The following is a 21254-nucleotide window of genomic DNA, read 5'->3' as shown; positions in this document are numbered from 1 at the left end:
AATGTCTATGAAAATATCTGATTGATTTTATGTGATACGTTTCCACTCCATTACTTTAGACCGCCATTTTCTATGCCCGCAGTCACCTGTTAATTATGAAAAGTGATCGAGAAGTATTTACCACCGACTGCTGAAAGCCGTCAAAACCCCACTCATCAACGGTCAGGTGACAGAGAAATAAACAATCAAATAAAATATCAAGGATGATTGGTTTCAAATTTTAAGCCAGACAGCTAGATATGAAGGGCACTCGAATATAATATCCGTGGAATGAATGAGTATGATCCTGTTTATTAACGCCAGACTGAAGGCACGCGAACAGTGACTTTGCGGAGAGCCAAAATTGAAATGTTTTTTCACCTTGCTTAGGTAAGAATGCAAGAGTATTAATGTGATTGCTTCATTAAACGCGCTTTCTTAATGATACATTTACGTTTTTTCATATGTAGAGCATGCCGTTACTTCAACTAACTTGTTTTCATCGTCTGAATAGTTGTGAACTGCAGGCATTTTTCTTTTGAGTCTACCCTTCGCCTATACCGTTCCAAATCTTGCGAGTTGATGGATGAAAGGTCTTATTTATTTGCCATTTTAGGCGCTAGGCGAAAGAATCGCCCGCATTGACAAGTCGAAGGGAATTCATTTAGAACGCTCATGCTCTGAAAACCGAAAACCATATTGTTACGTACCTAAAGGGAAACGTTCGTTCACGCGAAGCAAAATAATCAACCAAAGCAGTTAAATATGAGAGACCAGTTATAGCTGGAGGAAATTATTGAAAATTGGCGAGAGTGCGACGTCGTGCCATTCACTTCTTTACATATTTTTATTACATGTAGTTGTGAAGGTTACAATCGATTCACCAAACCATAGCAAAACTATGGGGAAAACAGAGGTCTTTTTAAATGGAGCCTCCGACAAAGTTCGAAACCTATGAGACTAAAATACCTTTTTCAAGGGGCGTTACTTAAATTTTGAAAATGTTTAACAAAAGTGCAAATAGAAGTTTGTTCCATCATTACAAACTCCCCGCCAATTTTTCCCGCCATATGAGCTAATATATTACTATGGTGTTCAGTCGCACTTCCGCTATTTACCATATTTGGTGAACAACAATGTAGCAAATTTCCATATTTGTCATATTGTCAAAGTCTATAAACGGAAGTAAACCTGCTCAGGCGAAGGCGCGAAATGTTTTGCGGTGGTCCACTATGATAAATTAAAATGTTAGAGTATTGGCGCTCGTTTCAGATTTTCCTTTAATTTGTGGCAGATGTTAGTGGATATCCGACAATACAATGCGTATGCTGCGTAGACATAATTTCGTGACAGACAACAGGTGAGTAGAATCAGATGCTACCGCTGAACTCGAAAAGGGTTGCTGTTTACACTTCAAGAACTCGAGCTGAAAGTCTTGCTCGTTTGGAAAGTCTTTTTTCTTGTTGCTTTTGTCCAAACCCACGGCCTGAAAAATCACACAAAGAGGATTTTGGAAGCTTGAATATTTTTTTTGTCGTTCGTTTCCAAACAAGCTTTTTATTCGTGAACATTTTTACTGTCGTTAATATATTAGTTGCAGTTCAGCTGATTTTATTGTGGCTCATTCAACCTTGTAACTAGCCAATTTTCTACAACGTCTTGTACATAAAAACATAGTGAATGAAGAGGCAACCTTAGGATTTCATGGACATAACCTTTAGGGAATTTTTGTTTCTCTGTTTTAGCTGCATATGAGCGCTTAAAGCTGTCTTTCAATTTCATTTGGATAAAATCATCCACTATGGGCTCGAGTCAAAGTTTGAGTTGTTTGCCAGCCCCGAAAATTATTAAGAGCATATCATCGTACCTGTTGAAATTCGATGTTCCCCTAAGCGTAATAAACCACCATAGCTGTAAGTTCTAGATGAGAGATGCATCATGCGGTAAATTTACTTATTATATAATCAATTCAGTCTCTTTACATTTCACCAATGAATTTTGCTCATTTTCAGCATTCTATTGTTTTTCATTATTTTTAGTACATTTCTCTAATGATTTGTTGGTTATTTATGTATTTACATATTTGTTGATTTAGGTATCATTTATGTATCAAATTTGATCATTTGTTTTTTTGTCTGCCTCCTGTGTTGGGTTGTGTATAACTTATAATTGCAAAGACCTTGAGGGCTTTCCAAAAAATTAGAATTTTCTGTACCCATGCAGGCATTTTTCAAACAACAGTTTTGTTTTGTTTTTTAACTAAAAACTGAAATTGGAAAAAAGAAATTAAAAGAAATGAAAAACTGCACAATTATGCAAGTCTTTAAAATGATGAAGTAAACACCAAATTTTGGTGTTCATACAACATTTCCACACTTCATACATGTATGTTCACTGGAGGACATACAATATCAAAGAGTAACCTGACTATATTTTGTTACAGATGACATTTTACTGAGCCTGACATCTTAGTTCTTGTAAATGGAGGCTAAGGAGTGGTTTGATAACTTTTGCCAGCAAGTAGAATTGGAGGAAAAATGCAAAGAGAAGGCGTGGAATGTTTGGGAGTCTGTTTCTTTAAAAATTCAAGAAACATCAAAGGTATATATGAAATAGCAAAAGCTTATTTTCTCTTTAGTGATGCAAAAAACCAAATTTGACTTCACTTTAAGATTTTAGCATTTATAGTGATTTCAATTTGTGAGTTTTCTTGCCTTTTTCTATATGGATTTTTTAAGTTCATCATGTACTAAAGTTTTTTGCATGAAGACAATTTAACAGCAAAATTTTTCACTATTTCTCTGAAATCACATGTTAAATCAGATGTATTAATTTTGTGAAATATTGTAAGACTATAATTTAAAATCAGTCCTAATTGTAGACTTTTCAATACAATTCTTCAACTCTAGAATCAGTTTCGAATAGAATACTGCATCTTCACATTAAGTTATTAACTAGATGTAGCCTTTAAATCATGTAACTTAAAACAATGTTACTCTATTTCCTTTGCAGAATACTTTAATTCCATGGTTTATATGTGCCATTTACGTTACAAATTGTGACACCAGGTTGGTATGTAGTGGAAATGTACAAGAGTAGAAGTGGCTGTGAAATGAAAATCACTCAAAACACTTTTTTCTGATATTCAGATTCAATAGTGCTCAACAGTCTGCTACTAAAACTAGCTGTTCATTGAGCAAGCTATTGAGGGAAGCTAAAATAAGGTAAGTTAATTAATACTATTGTAGACTGAGGTACATCAGTAATTTGTGAATTTTTCTCAAGGGTTGTCTTTTACATGCATTACACTCTTTTATGCAGTTTTAGACAGAAAGACATGTTTATGCTAGTGACATCGATATTGCAAGTTGGTGCAATGATATTTTCTTTCTGGCAGTATGGTAGAATTCTTCAAGGTGGTGAAACAGTTCAGTTCAGTTTGGAAAGTTGGTTCTCCTGTTACTGATCACCTTACTGAAGTAAAGAAAACATTTTGTATATCTGCTGCCCTGTTCCACAAGTTTCAAAGGTAAATAACTTGTGTACTAAATTTTTCCTTGATCCAGAGGTGTTACATTTGGCACAAATTTTGTATTTCTTTACATGATTTCTCTTATGCTGGGTGTAATGTCAGTAATATTAGGGACCTTAAGCAGTCAGGACGGCAATGCCAGGGAAGACGTCAATTCAAAAATGAATTCCTACCTTTGACTAGAATTTCAAAAATGGCCGCATGTGTTTACCATCTCATACGGCCCCACACCTCAACATCAGCTTAGTGTATAAAAGTAGCATTGAGTTCCAAATGGAAATTAAAATAATTTGCTGTCGCGGTTTCTGTTCGCAGACGACACAAATTTTTGTGATTTCACTTTGTTGTTTTGCAAAGGACTGCTAAGAAATGTACAAAGCTTTAAAACGCACTTGGCGACCCATTGTGCTACCAATTAGATCTTTTGTTTTTCCACATCCTCTTTGCTGTCGCCGTCGTGATCTGCTTATTAAGTTCCCTATTCTTCCCCCATTGGTTTCATGGAATCATAAAGAAACTTATGATAAATTACTCTTTTTGTTACTTGTGATACCATGTGATATGCTAAAACTAGACTAACAATAATATTGGTGCAAAAAATACTTATCTACCAGTGACTGAAGTCTTAATTTCTGAGGCTGATGTTTGTGGCTATGTCTTGTCACTCACTTTTAATGTTAATTAAACCCTAACCCTATTTTATGTAATGATTTGTTGTCATTGTTGCAGAGTAATGCCTGTGGTTTTCAGGGGTTGTCAAGACTTATGTGACAGGTATTAAATGAATGTTCTTTTTCTATATTCTTAACTGTCATCATGCAGTTAAAGGTAACTTCTGGCACAACATGGTATAACTGGAATTAAAAAATTTTGACAATCCTCACTTACCATGAGAGTCACCATGAAAGTTTTATGGGTACAGACCTCTCCAGGTGGCTGTAAGCTGTGCTCCAGGATCACACATGGACCGTATAGCAGCTGCCATAGGTGCTATTGTAAGCTTTCGGTGTGACCTTAATGAGCTGCGTCGTTGCTGTACTAATTGCAACGGTGATTAGCCGTGAAAATTATAATTCAAACAACAACAAACATATGAAACATATGTGTGAACTGCGGTTATGAGATGTATATGAGAACGATCCTTCGCAGTAAAGCACTATTTGAGCAATAGTGGAAATCAGACCTGAAGAAAATTTCAGGCCTGTACGGGATTCGAACCACTGACCTCTGCGATACTAGTGCAGCGCTCTACCAATTGAGCTAACAAGCCAACTGGGAGCAGGCCATCAAATTAATTCGATATAAACCCGTAGATGATAAATCAAACAACAACAAACATATGAAACATATGTGTGAACTGCGGTTATGAGACGTACGTATATGAGAACGATCCTTCGCAGTAAAGCACTATTTGAGCAATAGTGGAAATCAGACCTGAAAAAAATTTCAGGCCTGTACGGGATTCGAACCACTGACCTCTGCGATACTAGTGCAGTGCTCTACCAATTGAGCTAACAAGCCAACTGGGAGCAGGCCATCAAATTAATTCGATATAAACCTGTAGATGATAAATCAAACAACAACAAACATATGAAACATATGTGTGAACTGCGGTTATGAGACGTATATGAGAACGATCCTTCGCAGTAAAGCACTATTTGAGCAATAGTGAAAATTATAATTATAATAATTATTATTATTATCATTATTATTATTAAAGACAAACCTGACTCCTTTCTTTTTCTTTTAACCCTTTAACTCCCATGACAGAATTTCTCCTTACAATATCAATAAAATATCCAGCAGATAAGCGATGAGAAGTAAGAAATATGTCAAATGAGGGATTATTAGGTGATCCAATACTAAGTTCTCCATACTAACATCATAAGAATTGCATGGCAGACAGTTAGGAGAATTACTCATGGGAAGTAAAAGGGTTAATGTTAATTGCCTTCTTCACCTTGCCAGTATCAGTAAACATAATAGAATTTTCACTCAAAAACAAGACCAACAACTCTGAATTTCATGCATGTAAAAGAACCACCACCCAGTTAGCCCAATGGATAGTGCGCTGGACTGTTGTGCGGGAGGGTTCGAGCCCTGGCCAGACCAACACTCAAGGTCTTAAAATGATTGAGAAGAATTTGCTACCTTTCTATGATATCAAGAAATGGTTAGATATTCTAGTCTTCTTGGATAGGGACGAATAAATGGAGTTCCCGGCTCCTGCAGGGTTGGGGTAGCAGACGTTAATTTCTTACATACGAGATTACTGTGTGATGGATGCCCTCCCCTGGGGTGGGATGTTGGGTTTGTATTGTTGTGAAGGCCATAAGTTAGATAACTCATTGGATTAATTACGTCACCTTCGTTAAATAAAGAATATTGTATTGTATTGTATTGTAATGACAAAAAATTAAGTCCATAAAGTTATAAAAGAAGGCTTCGCAGAAATGAAATGAAATTGTGTATTTTATTATTGAATTTTGAGTTGACTGATTATATTTTGGCAGTGAAGAGAGAAGGGAAACATTAAGTAAAACATGCTGGCTTTTATATCTTGTCTATAAAGGTACAATATTTCATGCTTGTGTCATAAACTACATATAATTATACTGGTATTTATTTAGTAATAGTTTGATTGAATACAACCTTATTTCTTCAATCTAACAGCACTTTGTTGTTTCAAGGTATACTGCATTATCTTAAATGTATTCATTGGCCTCAAAACCTTCTGTTTACATTGAATTCCTATTATTTCAGTTGAATTTTTGTATAATGATTATCCTGTGGAAATACATGTTGTTTCTGAAGAAGGTCCTTTTCTGAAGAATAATCCTTTTTAACCTGCTCTGCATTGCTTCTTATGGGCTCTGGCATAGTCTCCTGAATTTCTTTTCTCTGATAATCCATCTGCTGGAATCATTTTGGTGATGCACCTCCCTGGGAAAAAATCAATTGGTTAGCTGAAACTGCAGTTTCTGAATTCTCCTATCTGTAATTTCTTTAGGCTGGAATTCTAACCAGGTGAAAGAACTGATGACAGCATTCAATCTCTTGTTGTGTTGTGTGGATTATGTACACAATAAATTTGTGCAGCAGCTACAGACAGGTGAAGGTAAGTTCTTTATTCAAATTCAAAGTGGAGGACTCCAACTCCAGATTAATTTTACTCAGACAAGGAGGGGTTACTCCTAGTATAATTCATTTGTCAATTCTCTAAAGCTGTCCTTTTTTGTATACTCAAGTCTCTAGTTTATTCTGAGGTGCTTTTTTTCATGTTATTTTCTGTCAAATACTGACATTGTTTCTGATTTTTGACTTGTACAGATCTCTCAGGGACAAATATTCAAGAAAGTGTGGTAAGTCAACATTTCAAAGTCAAATAATAAGCATGTTTCAGGTGTGTAGGTCATTGGGGCACCATAAAACTATCACTCCCTTAAAACTGGTAACTATTAGCTTTCCACTGACAAACTGAAAGCTATTACTTTGATTCTTAACTCAGGCTCAGAGAACATACTATCAGGTCTATGAGCTAGCTCAAACTCCCTTTGTCTTGAACTGGTTTGCATTTTCCAGCAGGGTTCTCCAATACATCCATCATACGTATACATGTAAATCTTTAAAGCAAAATTAATAATTATTTTCATACTTGTACTCTTCTGTGTGATAATCAAATTCCTGGCTTCTCTTTAATTTAGCATGATGGAATTCTTCCCAATCTATGTGAGGAATTGACTGTACCTCTTTCAAATGTATGTATAAAAGAGATATAACTACTTGTAGTTGAAGCAAATTGTATATTTTCATTCTGTCTCAGGTTGTCATGATGAAGCATTAAGAAATTAAACTCAGTGGTTTATATCATGGAATTTAATTAGCACAAATCACTAACCTTTGCTTCTTTTAACAAGCAAAATATATTTTTGTGCTGTTTTTATAGGTTGCCTTAATCTATTCACAGCACTTTAAACCATTTTTGGAGAAGTTATTTGAGGTTCAAGTATGTAACTTTGTTGATTACATGATTGTATTTATCATTTACTAAATAAATAAAGTATAATAACACAAAACTGTTACCATGAATAAAACTTGTTGAACAAATCCTTATAGCTAAAGGAGACCCCATTCCCAAGATTATACCAGAGCAAGACCTCAAACAACATTCTCTGTACTGTACATTAATGCTGGACAAAGTCTACCTCTACCTTAACTTTTAAACCACATTTTGTACATGTATATGAATTATTTTCTTTCCTTCCTGTTTCATTACTTCCCCAGGGAAATGCAAGGAACTTGGTGAAAGTAAGTACACTATACCTGTGCTGTTGTACCCATGCTGTTGAAATAAATTTAAAGTGCTTGGATTAGTCATTTTGTTGCCATGCCAATTTGTAAAATCATGACACGATTATCAATGAATCTGGTGTTAATATTGACTCATTAAAAAGAGGTACCCAGCACTATAAAAGTAAGAAGCCAAGTCAAGTTGCATTTATTGTTTTTATTCAAATGCGCACACTCCAAAATATAATAAACATAACGATTTTATGATTGTATGGTAATTGATATTGAATATCAAACAAAAAGTGACTCACACAGTAAATTTTGTGTTTTTGACCATCTCTGACTGCAGATTGGTGATTTAAATTCTATATATGAGGAAGTCTACACAAGATCTGGAGATGTTGATGAGAGGGACTTCTTTGACAAAAATGGCTATTTGTGGATTCCTTCCAATCAAGAAGCCAGCAAAGTGGAACATGAAAGGTGCAGAAAATCTCATATTTACCACACTAATAGTATTTTTACAAAATGTGAGACTAGCTAGTTATTTGATTTATTCAATGTAGTGCTGGAACTCTAAATGGTGGAACTCCGTGTACCAATACTTCTCTCCATGATGAATTTCAACCTGTTTTGGATTCCTCAAAAGCTGATTCAGAACTAAGGTACAGATCTTTGGCACTAATCCTTTTTCTTAATTAAGGTGATTTTCTTTGAAGATATCTTATTTTCTTTAGCGGGAACATACTCAGTGATGAAAATTATATGGCAACAATCTAATCTCCTTGAATCAATGGGGCTTAAGAAAAGGAAGCTCAGCTGAACTTCTTTTACTCTCACTAACAGAACAATGGTGTTTAGCCTTGGATGAAATCAATATTATTGGCATAGTCTTCATAGATTTTCAGAAAGCGTTTGATTGTGTCAACCATACTGTTCTCATGGATAAATTACACTCTATAGGCATTAGTGGCTCCTTTTACGATTGGCTCCTAAATTACCTTGAAAATCGTAAACAATTTGTCACCGTAAATGGTTCAAACTCAGAATCATTGGAAATAGATACTGGTGTGCCCTAAGGGTCTTTACTTGGTCCCAGACTTTACAGCATTTACTCAAATGGTCTGCCTGGAGCCACGACGAATGCTTCCGTTGAAATGTTTGCAGGTGATACTACAGTTTTCTGCATTGGAAATACTGTTGATGAAGTCTTATCTAAGATACAGAAAGCGATCGCCGACTTAAACAAATGGGCTAAGGATAACTTCATGACTATTCATCCTGCAAAAACTGAACTAATGTTGTTATCAAAATCAAAATTCATCGGACCCTTACAGAAAATTTGTTTAGGGCAAAATGAGTTGTCATTTGTTTTCAAAGCTACATGTTTAGGGATTCTTATCGATAATAAACACTCTTGGTCGCCACGAGTAAAATCTTTGAGCAAGCATTTTTCAGCAAGAGTGAAGAAACTCAAACACTTAAAAGGACTCATGCAACAATCGCATCTTTGAGTCAATTTATTTCAAAGGTATTATTCCAAGTATTATGTATTCGATTGCACTATGGGGATTTTCACAGTCACTTCAGACCCTAGAGGACATTCACATTTGAGCCACAAGATTTATTTTTAACCTAAAGGAATCTACCCCCAACACTGAAGTCCTGGCAGCAACAAAATGGAAGTCCTTATCATACATCTACAAAAGAGGATTGCAACATATCTTATCAGGCATTTTACAATAGAGCTCCGCCTGGTATAAGCTCTCTATTTATTAAACGCTCTCCATTGAGAAATCTAAGGGACAGTCTGAAACTATACGTGCAATGCCCTAAAAGTGACTTCTGTCAATCTTCCTTCTCTCACCACGCGTCTATTCTATGGAACAACTTACCCATGTACTTAAAGAGCAAACCGAACACTGTTTCTTTTAAATCTGCTCTTAAAGCAAAATTTAATTAGATAAAGTAACATTTAATGGGAATAAATAAAGACATTATAAATTACATATATTAATGTTATTTTACTATTTTTATTTATTTTATTTATTTTTAACACTACAGTCGATCAACTGTAAATTATCTTACTAGGTATTACATCTTTTCTTACTTACCATAAATTCACAAGTTTGTTATTATTATTATTTAAATTTTGTAGATAAACTTTGGTTTTTAGGTCCACATTAGCTTTTTAGCTGCCTTTTATCAACCTATGTGACAAACAAAGTATGTATGTATGTATGTATAAGTCGTTGGCACATGCTCCTCTGCTTGTTTTCATTTTTTCATGTACAGCAGAAATTCCTTCCCACAAAGCTCATCGTCACTCACTGACTTAAGAACGACACTTGAAGAAAGGAGGTACTATGTATGCACAGTGAATATGTACATCAATTATACAACTTGTAGGGAGATGTTTTAAAATTTCTTGTCATGTAATGTGTTATGCAAACTAACAAGTAGATATACCCTTCTAATTTAACCTAACCTTTGTTCTTTGAACTGTTATGTAGTCAATCATAATTCCATTAAGTACCAAATACTCTAGGAGAAAAAAAAAGCAATTTACTGATATACTTACTTACTAGTACATTTTGAACTGTGTAAAAACCAACCATGTACATAACACAATCTTATTTATAACATAACCAAAGTAAAGCGCACGCTCTGATTGGTCAATTTAGCGTCCCCCATTTGCCCATGGGTGTATGCTGCTGACGTGAGCAAATGCAAAGACTATTTTTCCACGCGCGCTTGTTTTTTTTCTGGTCACGTAAGATTTGTTAAATAAAAGGGAACTCTTTAGCTACAATGTATCAATGTTATGTTATAAAACAAATGGTAAACACCACAGCGTACACTATTGAGTTATGGATGCATGCGAGAGGTTTGCTAAGCACTCAAGAAGCTAGAGCCGCTCTCGGCTATCACCTCGAGCGACTCTTACGCTTCTTTCGTGCTTAGCAACCTCCTGCGTGCATCCATAACTCAATAGTGTACGCTGTGGTGTTAACCATTTGTTGATTTTAGAGATCGAGGTGAGCTAGCTTAACTGGGTGTATAGTCCACTTGCACACCAGAGATTACAACAGGGCAGTATTGATATACTGGTTCTCAGTTTTAAATGTATCACTCCAAGTGTGTAAATGAAGTAATGCAACTGTCTGCCTGTACATGTCCATGTTGATTGCGGGAAATCTTATTTCACAAATTTTCTTTATATTTTGTGTTCAGTCATCTGCCAGGTCAAGAACTGATAAGGTTCTGGGGAGTAAGTATTTGGAAACAATGTACCCATATTATGTGTTTCATATGATTATCAAATAGAAGCTTGAGGCTGAGGTAGAGAATTCCTGCCAATATGAATAACCAGTAATGAAGATATCATTCCAGATCCTTGCCAGTCTCTTAAATGTAAGGGATGATCTGTGACGAATTCACTGCTTTGACCTGAAATCTAGGGTCAGAGCCAAATTGTTTTAAAATCAGTCAGCATTAACAGTTTCTAAAGATTATGAAGATAAAATCATGGCCCTTTCTCAGTATTTGTTTATTAGGCTGAGATTGGTCTTCAATCAGTCAAACAAAAGTCATAATATTTGGTCTCGTACTTCATATGCCAAATGCAAATATGGCATCCAATTTGAGTTCCCATTGTTCTGGACTCACTAGCCTCTCACACATGTAATAATCCTTTTGTGTTTCTATGTGAAGACGAGGCTAGTAAGTCCAGAACAATGGCAATTCAAATTGGACGCCATATTTGTATTCGGTGTATAAAGTTTACATTTCAAGTCTATTTACTTATCCATGAATTTTAAATCTCAGATTTACAGTAATGATGTATTTTCTCCTTAAATTAGTCTTGCCGAAGAAATCCTTTGAGTCTCATACAAGCCAAATTAACATGTAAGATGTGAATTTTCTTTTAAACTTTTGAATTATATATACTATATGTAAGAATTAAATAAACATCATGATTTTCACGTACCGTTAAATAGGATCTGAGAAGTATTTGATAATCACATTTGTTGATTGACTTAGCTGAAATTTTTAGCCATTCAGGACTGTTTCCTGAAAGGATTTGATGACACAGCAGTTTGTGAAGGGGACAGTAATATTTCAATTCAGGTATTTTGCTTTTATATGGCTATTACTATTTTTAACAATTTCACTCCCAAGATAATGGTTTCTCAAGAGTTAAGCTTGATAATTATTTATTGTTCTCTTGTGCTAGCACTAGATCAAGAAATGGTAGGAAGATTTGGAAACCTTTTTCAAGAACTAATATCTTAAAATTCTCTTTCTGGCATAGATATATAGATAAATGGAACTTGTTACCAGATTCTCTAATATGTGCCGATTCATTGTCAAATTTTAAAAAGGGCTTAAGAGAACACTTTTTAACTAGTGTGTGATGAATATAAAATTGTTGCGATTGCATAATTAATTAGATGATTTTAACAACTCCATTCTGATAGATACATTTTAGTGATATTTTGTACATTTTTCCTTACAAATACTTTTTGTCCGATTTATATTTCCTTCATAGCTTTATAGATATTTTTGGGGGTCATCTTAGATGAGGATTCAGTTCCTCTCTGATGGCAGCCTTTTGTATTATTACAATAAAGTTGTTATAAATGAAAAATAAATAAATAAAAAAAAAAAGATCTCAGTTATTTGGTAATTCACTTTATTGTCTGTCATACACTGCTGATGATGTTTGTTCTGAGAACTTGGTATTGAATCACTAGTCGGGTCGAGTGATATTTTCTTTGTTCTCATCACTTGTCTGCTTGATAGAACTTTACTTTACTTTACTTTACTTTAATCATTTTCTCAACAAGCGTAACATATATAGAAAGCTGAGGGGGAAGGCCAAGAAACAGGAAAGGGTTCCCTTACAAAAGGCCACCCAAAAAAGAAAAACACTACACATACCTATATATATTTGTAATAATATAATAATAATAATAATAATAATAACATTAAAGATAATAATAATAATAATAATAATAATAATAATAATTATAATAATAATAATAAGTTAGGTTAATTCAGTGTCTAACTGGTATAAATAAGCCTTACAAAGACTCTTAAAATCAGAAAGAGACTCAGACTTTCTGACATGCACAGGTAAACAATTCCAGGCTTTAACTGTTTTATGGAAATAGGAATATTTTAGCATGTTTGTTCTCGCATATTGAGTTTTGAATGACAAATCAGCATTTCTTAGTTCATATGCTGCATTTTTTCTAGAAATAATAAAACTAGATAAGTTAATATTTAAGAGTCCCTTTAAACATTTGTAAAAGAAGATCAAGTCAAGTAGAGTCCTTCTAGACTTAAGGGTTAGAAGATGGAGAGATTTCAACCGCTCCATGTAAGATCTTCCTTTGATCATGAGTCGCGTGGCTCATAGAAGATATAAAGGAAGGTCATAAATTGTGATATTTTTTTTCTTTGATGACTGAACTCAAACTTAACCTTTTTTATCTGTTTAAATCTAATATGTTTTGTGGTTGTTGCAGATTTTTGTCCTGGCTAAGAAACTTTATTATAGAGTAATGGAGGCTATGCTGTTAGCAGTGAGTTAATGTCTTTTTCTTACTTGTTGGCTGTAACAATGTCTGTTTAACTTACAGTAATACATATTTTATGTCCATACATTACATAACCTACTCGGTAAGGTCCTCTGCTTATTCACAAATAGAAAGAAAGTTATGCAAGCTGCTACTCAGAGTAAAGTTGAAATCAAATTGCAAACTGTTCTTTTCAAGAATTATTTCTGTGTCTTTCAGGAAGAGAAAAGATTATCTTGTAGTGATTTCAGGTAGTTATCTCCAAATATCTGCTCTTTACAATTATTAAGATGTTTTTTTTACAGAACTGTGACTAATTATTCAATTTTGGAAAAGGTGGGATGTATTATATTTCTTAATCATGCACTAATTGTTTGTTTTCATGTTGTCAGTGCTTTACTGAATAGTGAAGCATTCCATGTTTCCCTTTTGGCCTGTTCTCTTGAAGTTGTTATGGCGGACAAAGGATTGTCATGTATGTAATGCTTTTACTGGATTGATCCTTTATTGAAAGTTATGTAAGAGCTTTGAATGACCAATAATTCATTCAAACCATGTGCATCCACTGGATAATGTCATTATCCAGGTTCAAACATCCCTTGAATGTCTGTAAGAGCAGCAATATGTCAATGTGTTTCATTTACGATACAATAATTTTCAGGGCCAACTTTAGCATTTCCTTGGATTCTCGGCATTTTGAAGTTGGAGGTAATACACCATAGTTAATTTTATTTCAGTATTTACAGTTTGTTTTGACATTTTTGTCTCCTCGTAAATTAACCCTTTCACTTCCAAGGGAGATCCAAAAAGAATTTTTCTCCTCAAAATATCATGAATGTATTTTTAAATAAAAAGGTGATGAGGTAACAAGAAAAATATTAACTGGAAGACATTGTTAACACTAAATTCGCAGAGCTAAACAACTATGCAATCTGCAACAGACAAAGCAAAGAGTCGACACCTGAAACTTAGAATTGAAAGGGTTTGATCCAAAATGGTACTTCTGTTTTTCCTGCATCACCAATAGGATTGAAATGCAAAATCGAAGTAGCTGCATTTTGAACCTCTGAGTTGACATGTGACTGATTTTGAAAGTTCTTTTACATTTTAGGCATTTGATTTTTTCAAGGTCACTGAAAGTTTCATTCTTCATGAGCCACTTCTTAATAGCAGTTTAATTAAGGTAAACATTGTACCAATGACCTGCATGGTATTTGGAACTTTTGGTGGCTACTTTCCATCATCAGGACATAACGTCAACTTTTTATTTTTTCAGCATATAAATCGAATAGAGGAACAAGTGCTGGAGAATTTGGCATGGAAACTGGTGAGAGCAGATCAGTTACATCCTGGAGTTCCCCCCCCTTTTCCCCCCTTTTCCCCCCTTTTCCCCCATTTTTCCCCCTTGTTCCCCCTTACCAGACTTCCAAGGGAGTTGAAGACCTAAGAGATTTATTACGAGGTTGTGTAATTTACATGTAGTTTACTCTGTGGTCATGAACAATCTTATTTCATTGTTGTTTCCTGTTCTCATTTCTAGGGTTCACCTTTGTTAAAAGCAATGGAAATCTATCATCCCCACTCTGACCCAGGAGCAGTGTAAGTATTTGTGCAAGGATGCTGCCATTTAGCCGTACAAATGCGCTTAATACAATTTTTGGCAGACTTATTTTGTGTTTCTGTGGGAAAAGAGCCTGGAACCACTGTATCTGTGGTGATTTCTTTGTTGTACGTAATTTTTCACTGTCATCACTTTTTTTGTCATAGAGGCTCTGTTCAGCAGCAAAAGAAGTCGCAGCCTCTAGATTTGTTCTTGAGAAGAGGTTAGTGCTAAGCTAAAGCCCCAACTTGCCAACTTGCGAAGAACTATGTCAATTTGCCTGTTTTCTTATATCTGCAGTAAACCAGCTGGCCTACCATCGTTTAACAACGCTTTGTAATAAACTTGACATCAGTGACACGCTGGTAAGTATGACATGTGCAGTATTGTGGTGCTGATCGTAATGGCCTCTTAAACCCTGTACTAAAACAGGCGCAAAATTGTGTGAGAGTTCCCATCAGGCTGTTTGCGCTCGGACGGATGTCAATTTATGATTTAAAAGGTTAACCCATTTCGTTACCTGTTTTTTACAAGAATGTCGTCAAAGGAATTCCAAGAAGTTCCAAGAACGAAATAACATTACGAACACTGTACATTTAAAGATTGATATCAAGTTACCCGAAATAACTTTAAATTAAAAAAAAAAAAAAAAAAAAGAAAAGAAAAGGAAAGTTGTAGTCAGGAATGGTTAATCCCTCGGATTAAAATTGTTTTCTCTCTCCAGAGTGGCCTTTAAACAAGTAGTATATCGAAAGTATGTTATTGTTAACACGTGCTTAAAATTCGTCCGTCAGGTTGGTCACATGTGGACATGCTTGGAACAGTCACTTAAATTGCACTGGCAGTTGATGGTTGACCGTCACTTGGACCAGGTACATTTACAAGTCGCTGCATTTATTAAGGCTCTAACTCTTTCATTCCCTGGAGAACTTTCTCCTTAAATTTTCAAGACAAATTCAAACAAAGAGAATTTAGAATAGAATAGAATGATTTATTTAATGTCGAAGACGTGGGAAGTGTTTGCACAATCGTCCGCGCCAGAGGGTCATGTTAAAAACGCTTGACAAACTAAAAATACAAAACAAGATAAAATGTGAATTATGCAACCATTAAGTACCTTGTAATTTTGGGATTTTTTTTTAAGAAACAATTTTTTTTTGAAAAAAAAAATGGAAAGAACGGAAAATATAAACCAGATGATATTGTTTGACTTAATATTAAGCGTAAATTATAGATAAATGTATAGCAGGCATCGAGGAGAATTGATATCTACATATTGGGTGAGAAAGAGTTTAAAAAACACATGGGCTTTCACGAGGCTTCACTTTTCCCATCCGTGGCTGGTCGTCGAATACTTGATTCTGATCACCAGGTCACTGTCTGATTTCTCGCGCGCGTACTTCTTGTGTGTGTTTCTCACAGAGCACCAGCTACATGGGCTATTTCACCTAAAACATCCCAATACAGCAGCGGTAATTGGAAATCAGACATGTACAATCAGAGATTTAGATTATTGAAATTTTGTTATGATGGTATTTCACGAATATGAGAGATAATAACTTCAACTCTCTTACAGATGTTTTTGTGTGCAGTGTACGCCATTTCTAAAGTAGTCGGAAAGGAAATTCAATTTAAACAGATTGTCACTGTCTACAAACGATTGCCATTTTCATCGGCACAGGTAAGTTTCCGATGACAAAATGTATTTTTGTTACTCAGTTAAGCTCTCGCTTAGTCATCCATGCATTCGTTCGTTTATTCATTTTAATTTTGTTGTCGATTTCTGACAGAAGGAAGATAAAAAATGAGCTATATTGAAATGGAGAATTTTTCTCAAGACGACCATTTCTCGATCAGTCAAACAATAAAAGTTTTTTGCATACAAGTTTTATTATTGAATTTTCTTTGGTCATGAAACTCGAGCTTCCCTGATAGATCAATAGCCTTGGATCATTTGGCCCTGTAGTGAGCTATGGATGTGGGTACATCGTTGCAGAATAATTTTTTTATTAAAAAAAAAAACGCCCCCCAAGGTATTAGACAAATCTTCTCGACTTTATTTTGTAAAAAGAAACCGGATGTTACAATGTACAGTTATTAGATTATGGTATGTTGGCTCATATACCATAATGGCTAAGCCAATAAAAAGTCTTGAATTACATTATCCAATGCTCCAGTTTTTAATTAGTTCTTATTAACCGAGCGGGAGGTCTGTATGGGAGAATCTTGACCGAGGTCTGTACCAGCGACTGAGGTCAAGATTCTCCCATACAGACTGACCTAGCTCGGTTGATAAGATGTTTATTATATGACTGTGTCTTATATGCCAATTTTTTTGTACCTTTTTTTTCTAGACCGGTCTAGATGCCGGTCTAGATGGGAAAATCTAGACCGCTTTCAATATTGATTTCAGCCAATCAAATTCGTGAATTCGGTAGTTCCCAGTCCTTGTGAGACACAGCCATATAATGATAATTAACAATTATTCCACGAGCGCGCGTTGGATATGAGATGATAGATAGCCAACGAGGCGCGTAGCGCCGAGTTGGCTATAATCATCTCATATCCAACAAGCGCGGGTGGAATAATTGTTTTATTAAAAACGCCCCCAAGATATTAGACAAATGTTACCAAATCTTAACTTTTTTACCTCCCTTTTAATTTTAAGCTGACGTGTATGCTTACGATATTTGTAGATTATGGTATATTGGCTCATATACCATAATGGCTAAGCCAATAAAAAGTCTTGAATTGCATTATCCAATGATCCAGTTTTTAATAATAGATATTAACCATGACTTGATAATTTGAGTTGGTGGTGACTAAAATGAATACTCCAAAATCAAGTTTCCGAGTATGGACTGGAACTGAATAAATTATTTCGGTAAATAGCTAAAGGGGGTAAGTTTCTAAAGAAACTGTGATGCTGCGTCAGTGGGGGTAACAAGGTAAATTGGAAATATCAACTAAGTTGAAATTGTAAATTGGCCAACGTAAAGAGTTAAAAAGCTGACGTTTCGAACGTTAGTCGTTCGCTCTGACGAAGGGCTAACGCTCGAAACGTCAGCTTTTTAACTCATAACGGTGGCCAATTTACAATTTCAACTTGGTCGATATTACCAAATTATTTCGGTAAGTAATTCGGTAAATCATTTATTCAGTTCCAGTCCTTACTCGGAAACTGATTGTGGAGTATCCATTTCACCCTTTCAACCCTGAGAGTGACCAGCATCTAATTTTTCATTACAGCAACACTGCTGAATAATTTATTAAGATCACAAGAATAAAGGCAATGAATGCCAACAACAGAAGCTAGTGCTGTGATTGTTAAACTAATTCTCCAGCAGAAGAATATGAATGCTGACGTTTGGGTGTAAATGGTTAAGTCAAGACCGATTTAAGTTACGCTGTTCTGTTAATTCCACCAGGTGTACAAAGGAACGTCCTGCAGAGAACAACAATCAATCATTGAATTCTACAACAAGGTGTACATGGTGACAATGAAGTCCACCATTCTTCAATTTGCACCAAACAAGGCAAGCAAACCTGTTTTTGTTTTTATTGTTAATTGGAGTCAGCGCACGAATGAAGTGGCCCATACTGTCGAATCTTACGGCGGTGTCCATAGCATGTAGTTACTAAGAGTATTCCTTTTTCTCATTGATGGTTCTCCCCTCCTGGCATCCTGTCAGTTTTTCCAGGGAGACGCACGATGAGGGTAAAGTGTCTTTCCTCAGAACGCAATACAATGTCCTGGCCAGGGAGGGGGGGGGGGGGGGGCGAACGCGGACCTGTCGATCCAAAGCTCAATTGCTTCATGTGGGAGGCACACTTATCATTACACTCGATCCAACAGCTGTGTTATGAGTTGAAATTGATGATTGCCCGCGGATTTTGCTCGAATATCTGATATAACAAAACGTAACTTAAGTAATCATGGCTTCAAACTGACATGTAATCTGTAGTTTAACTCAGTTTTGTGTGTTGAAGGGATCATGTTTTTTTTCGCACAGAATCCTCCTGTTTCACCTGCTCCAAGAAGCGCAGTAAGGTACAGTGTCATTTTGTTCCTTGTTGTTGTGCGTGTGTTTTAAGACTAATCGGTTGATGCGATTTCTTTATGAAACTTGTGTGTTTAGATCCTCGAGAAACATTCTCGGTCATTTGGTGTGCTCTTTGACCATGTACATTTTAATTTTTTTTTCCGCTTAAAATTCAATTTTCGGTTACCAGGGTTCCAGGGAAGAAGAATTTTTATTTATCTCCTTTACGAAGCTCTCCAGGCGAAACTTTAACTCCAAAATCAAGGTAAGTAACCAGTGAAAGAAATAACAGATAAACTTGACTTGATCCTTCATTTAAATTGGTATCACTTTAAAAGTGATGGGGCACTGAAAAAGCTTACTCTCGTTTTCGATGTTGAAAATTATTTTTTAGGACTTGCTTTTTCTAACTTTTTGCTCAATTATTTTGTAGGTCATCGTTCAGCTTCGGGAAGTCTCCAGGGGTAAGAAAATATACATTCCTACGCAGACTCTGGTACCAATCACCCCAGATGTCGTTAAGCTAGTTGATCGGGGCGACTCCGGAAGTGAGATGGGACTACAGGTCTAAACGTACGCATGCGTATGTTACCCCTGCGGTTGGAAGGATGCGGGAGGGGGGTACGGTGGGTCGTCGATGTTTCATGCAGTTGTTCTATTTGTATGACTTTTATTTCTAAAATATTACTATTTGTGTTCAGTCCGCTGACCGTGAGAGCCTCTCAAGAATCAATGCCTCCGTACGAGCAGCAGTACACAGTCAACCTAAGGTACCACAGAAGAGACTGCGCTTTGACGACTGTGACCAAACTGAACCAGGCCCTGTCCTCACGAACGGCCACTCGACAGAAAAGGAGACTGGGTCACATTTGAATGGAACGAGGGGTTCGAAAGAAGAGGAGGAGAAAGAGGATGAAAGTTAAAAAATGGGAATATCGGATGGAGGGATGGAGGTACTTCCCGGAATTCTTGTTGAGGCTGTACCGCTCGAATCTCCTCTGGAGACTTCACCTTGCTGAGTGAAGTGAACATATTGCTTAAGAATTTTCAATGATTTATTTGCAGTAAAAGTACATTCAAATACTGAAAGTGTTCCAGCCACGAACTCGTAGACCTGAGCGAGCTGCCTCATTCTGGCGTAATACATCATCCACGTAATTTCTTCAGTATGTCGCACCTGTTTAAATTTTCTTTCCTCTCTGGATTTCAAAAGGGGTGGAGAGGGGAAGCACATACCTACACAGTTTTAAAGGGGAGTATCCTTTATTGGGGGGGGGGGGGTGAGTTCGTAACAAAGAATTCCCTCATATGAACTATCGTGTCTTGATTTACGTAGGTTTGAACGTATTTATCATTGAATTCAGTTTCATTGCTTGTTTTTTCGGCTCACAGAGTGCTATGTGTAAGTGTTTTAAAGGAATTTTCCACTCACATAAACAGATGTCTTTTCCTATGATTAGAAGATTGATGTCTTTCATTGGTAGGGACAGAAAACAGGCCATGTTAGCCAGGCCAGGGGAGGCCATGTTAGCCAGGGAAGAATCCTTCAATAAGTTTTATTGTTGATTGTTCACAGACGTTAAAAGTAATCATCGAGGCATTTTGTTATGTCAGTAATTTCATTTCTTAGAGATTCTGCTGTGAAGATTTCATTTGCCTAATTAGGAGATTGAAAGACTTAACCCTGAAACATGCAAAAATGACGATCCATTTGTAAAAAGCCTGAACAATCCTACATAGCGACCAGTTGCGAGACATTTTCTTGGTATTTAAAGTGATTGGATTTTAATGAGCTGAACTTTACTAGGATGGACTATTTTGCTAGTATGATTGATGATGTAAAGTTAACTGCTGCATACCTGAATCAGTGCGTTGAAAAAGCGATCAGGAATTACAGACCGCTTGAAGTTCCAATTTAGATTTCTATTCTAATTTTGGCCCGGAATTTTGGCCCGGAATTTTGGCAAGACTTCAAGTCACGTTTTGTTTTGAACGAGGTGAATTCACAAATTATCTCGAAAACATTTTAATCAACCCACATCTTACATGAGTAGATAACACGTTGAATAACAGATGTAAAAGAGGTGAGCTTCATTATGGAATATCTAATGTATTTATACGTGGCCACAAGTATTTAATCGTAGACTAAATTGGTCATGTTGCCTTTAAAAAAATCCTCCAATTATATATTATTTATTATCACATCCTGTTGCATTCATATATAT

General features: G+C 35.8%; 1 protein-coding gene across 8 annotated transcripts; it reads left to right on the top strand.

The window, feature by feature from the left end:
- The first annotated feature begins 220 nt into the window (after positions 1-220).
- LOC111331032 (retinoblastoma-associated protein) lies at positions 221-21233 on the top strand. Of its 8 annotated transcripts, none has more exons than XM_088727160.1 (34): positions 221-369; positions 2423-2580; positions 2992-3047; positions 3129-3203; positions 3377-3508; positions 4241-4285; positions 6025-6083; positions 6522-6629; positions 6842-6873; positions 7216-7269; positions 7458-7517; positions 7796-7819; positions 8151-8284; positions 8368-8466; positions 10097-10162; positions 11036-11072; positions 11665-11710; positions 11859-11932; positions 13336-13392; positions 13606-13637; positions 13779-13861; positions 14048-14094; positions 14498-14569; positions 14663-14713; positions 14927-14985; positions 15154-15209; positions 15287-15351; positions 15781-15858; positions 16563-16667; positions 18415-18522; positions 19000-19037; positions 19220-19294; positions 19463-19493; positions 19731-21233. In XM_088727160.1, exons 2-34 carry the CDS (start codon positions 2461-2463, stop codon positions 19950-19952), a joined length of 2400 nt encoding a protein of 799 aa, XP_088583286.1. In that variant the 5' UTR covers positions 221-369; positions 2423-2460; the 3' UTR covers positions 19953-21233. The 8 variants fall into 8 exon arrangements, with proteins under 8 accessions (XP_088583286.1, XP_022791812.2, XP_022791806.2 ...); XM_022936077.2 differs by lacking the exon at positions 221-369 and adding an exon at positions 1167-1339 and having other exon boundaries at positions 6851-6873; XM_022936071.2 differs by lacking the exon at positions 221-369 and adding an exon at positions 1167-1339 and having other exon boundaries at positions 7458-7511.
- Positions 21234-21254: the final 21 nt, after the last annotated feature.

Source organism: Stylophora pistillata, chromosome 7, assembly GCF_964205215.1.
Source record: "Stylophora pistillata chromosome 7, jaStyPist1.2, whole genome shotgun sequence".
Lineage (NCBI taxonomy): Eukaryota > Metazoa > Cnidaria > Anthozoa > Scleractinia > Pocilloporidae > Stylophora > Stylophora pistillata.
The sequence above is the reverse complement of the archived record's forward strand: the minus strand, read 5'-3'. Positions and strand labels throughout refer to the sequence as shown.

Bases quoted from the DNA above. Each gene is read 5' to 3' on its own strand.
- LOC111331032 (XM_088727160.1), top strand. From the start codon at position 2,461: ATGGAGGCTAAGGAGTGGTTTGATAACTTTTGCCAGCAAGTAGAATTG. The intron at 7,518-7,795 runs GTATGTAACTTT...TTACTTCCCCAG, and splicing joins AGAAGTTATTTGAGGTTCAA to GGAAATGCAAGGAACTTGGT. The intron at 14,714-14,926 runs GTGAGAGCAGAT...TCTCATTTCTAG, and splicing joins AGAATTTGGCATGGAAACTG to GGTTCACCTTTGTTAAAAGC.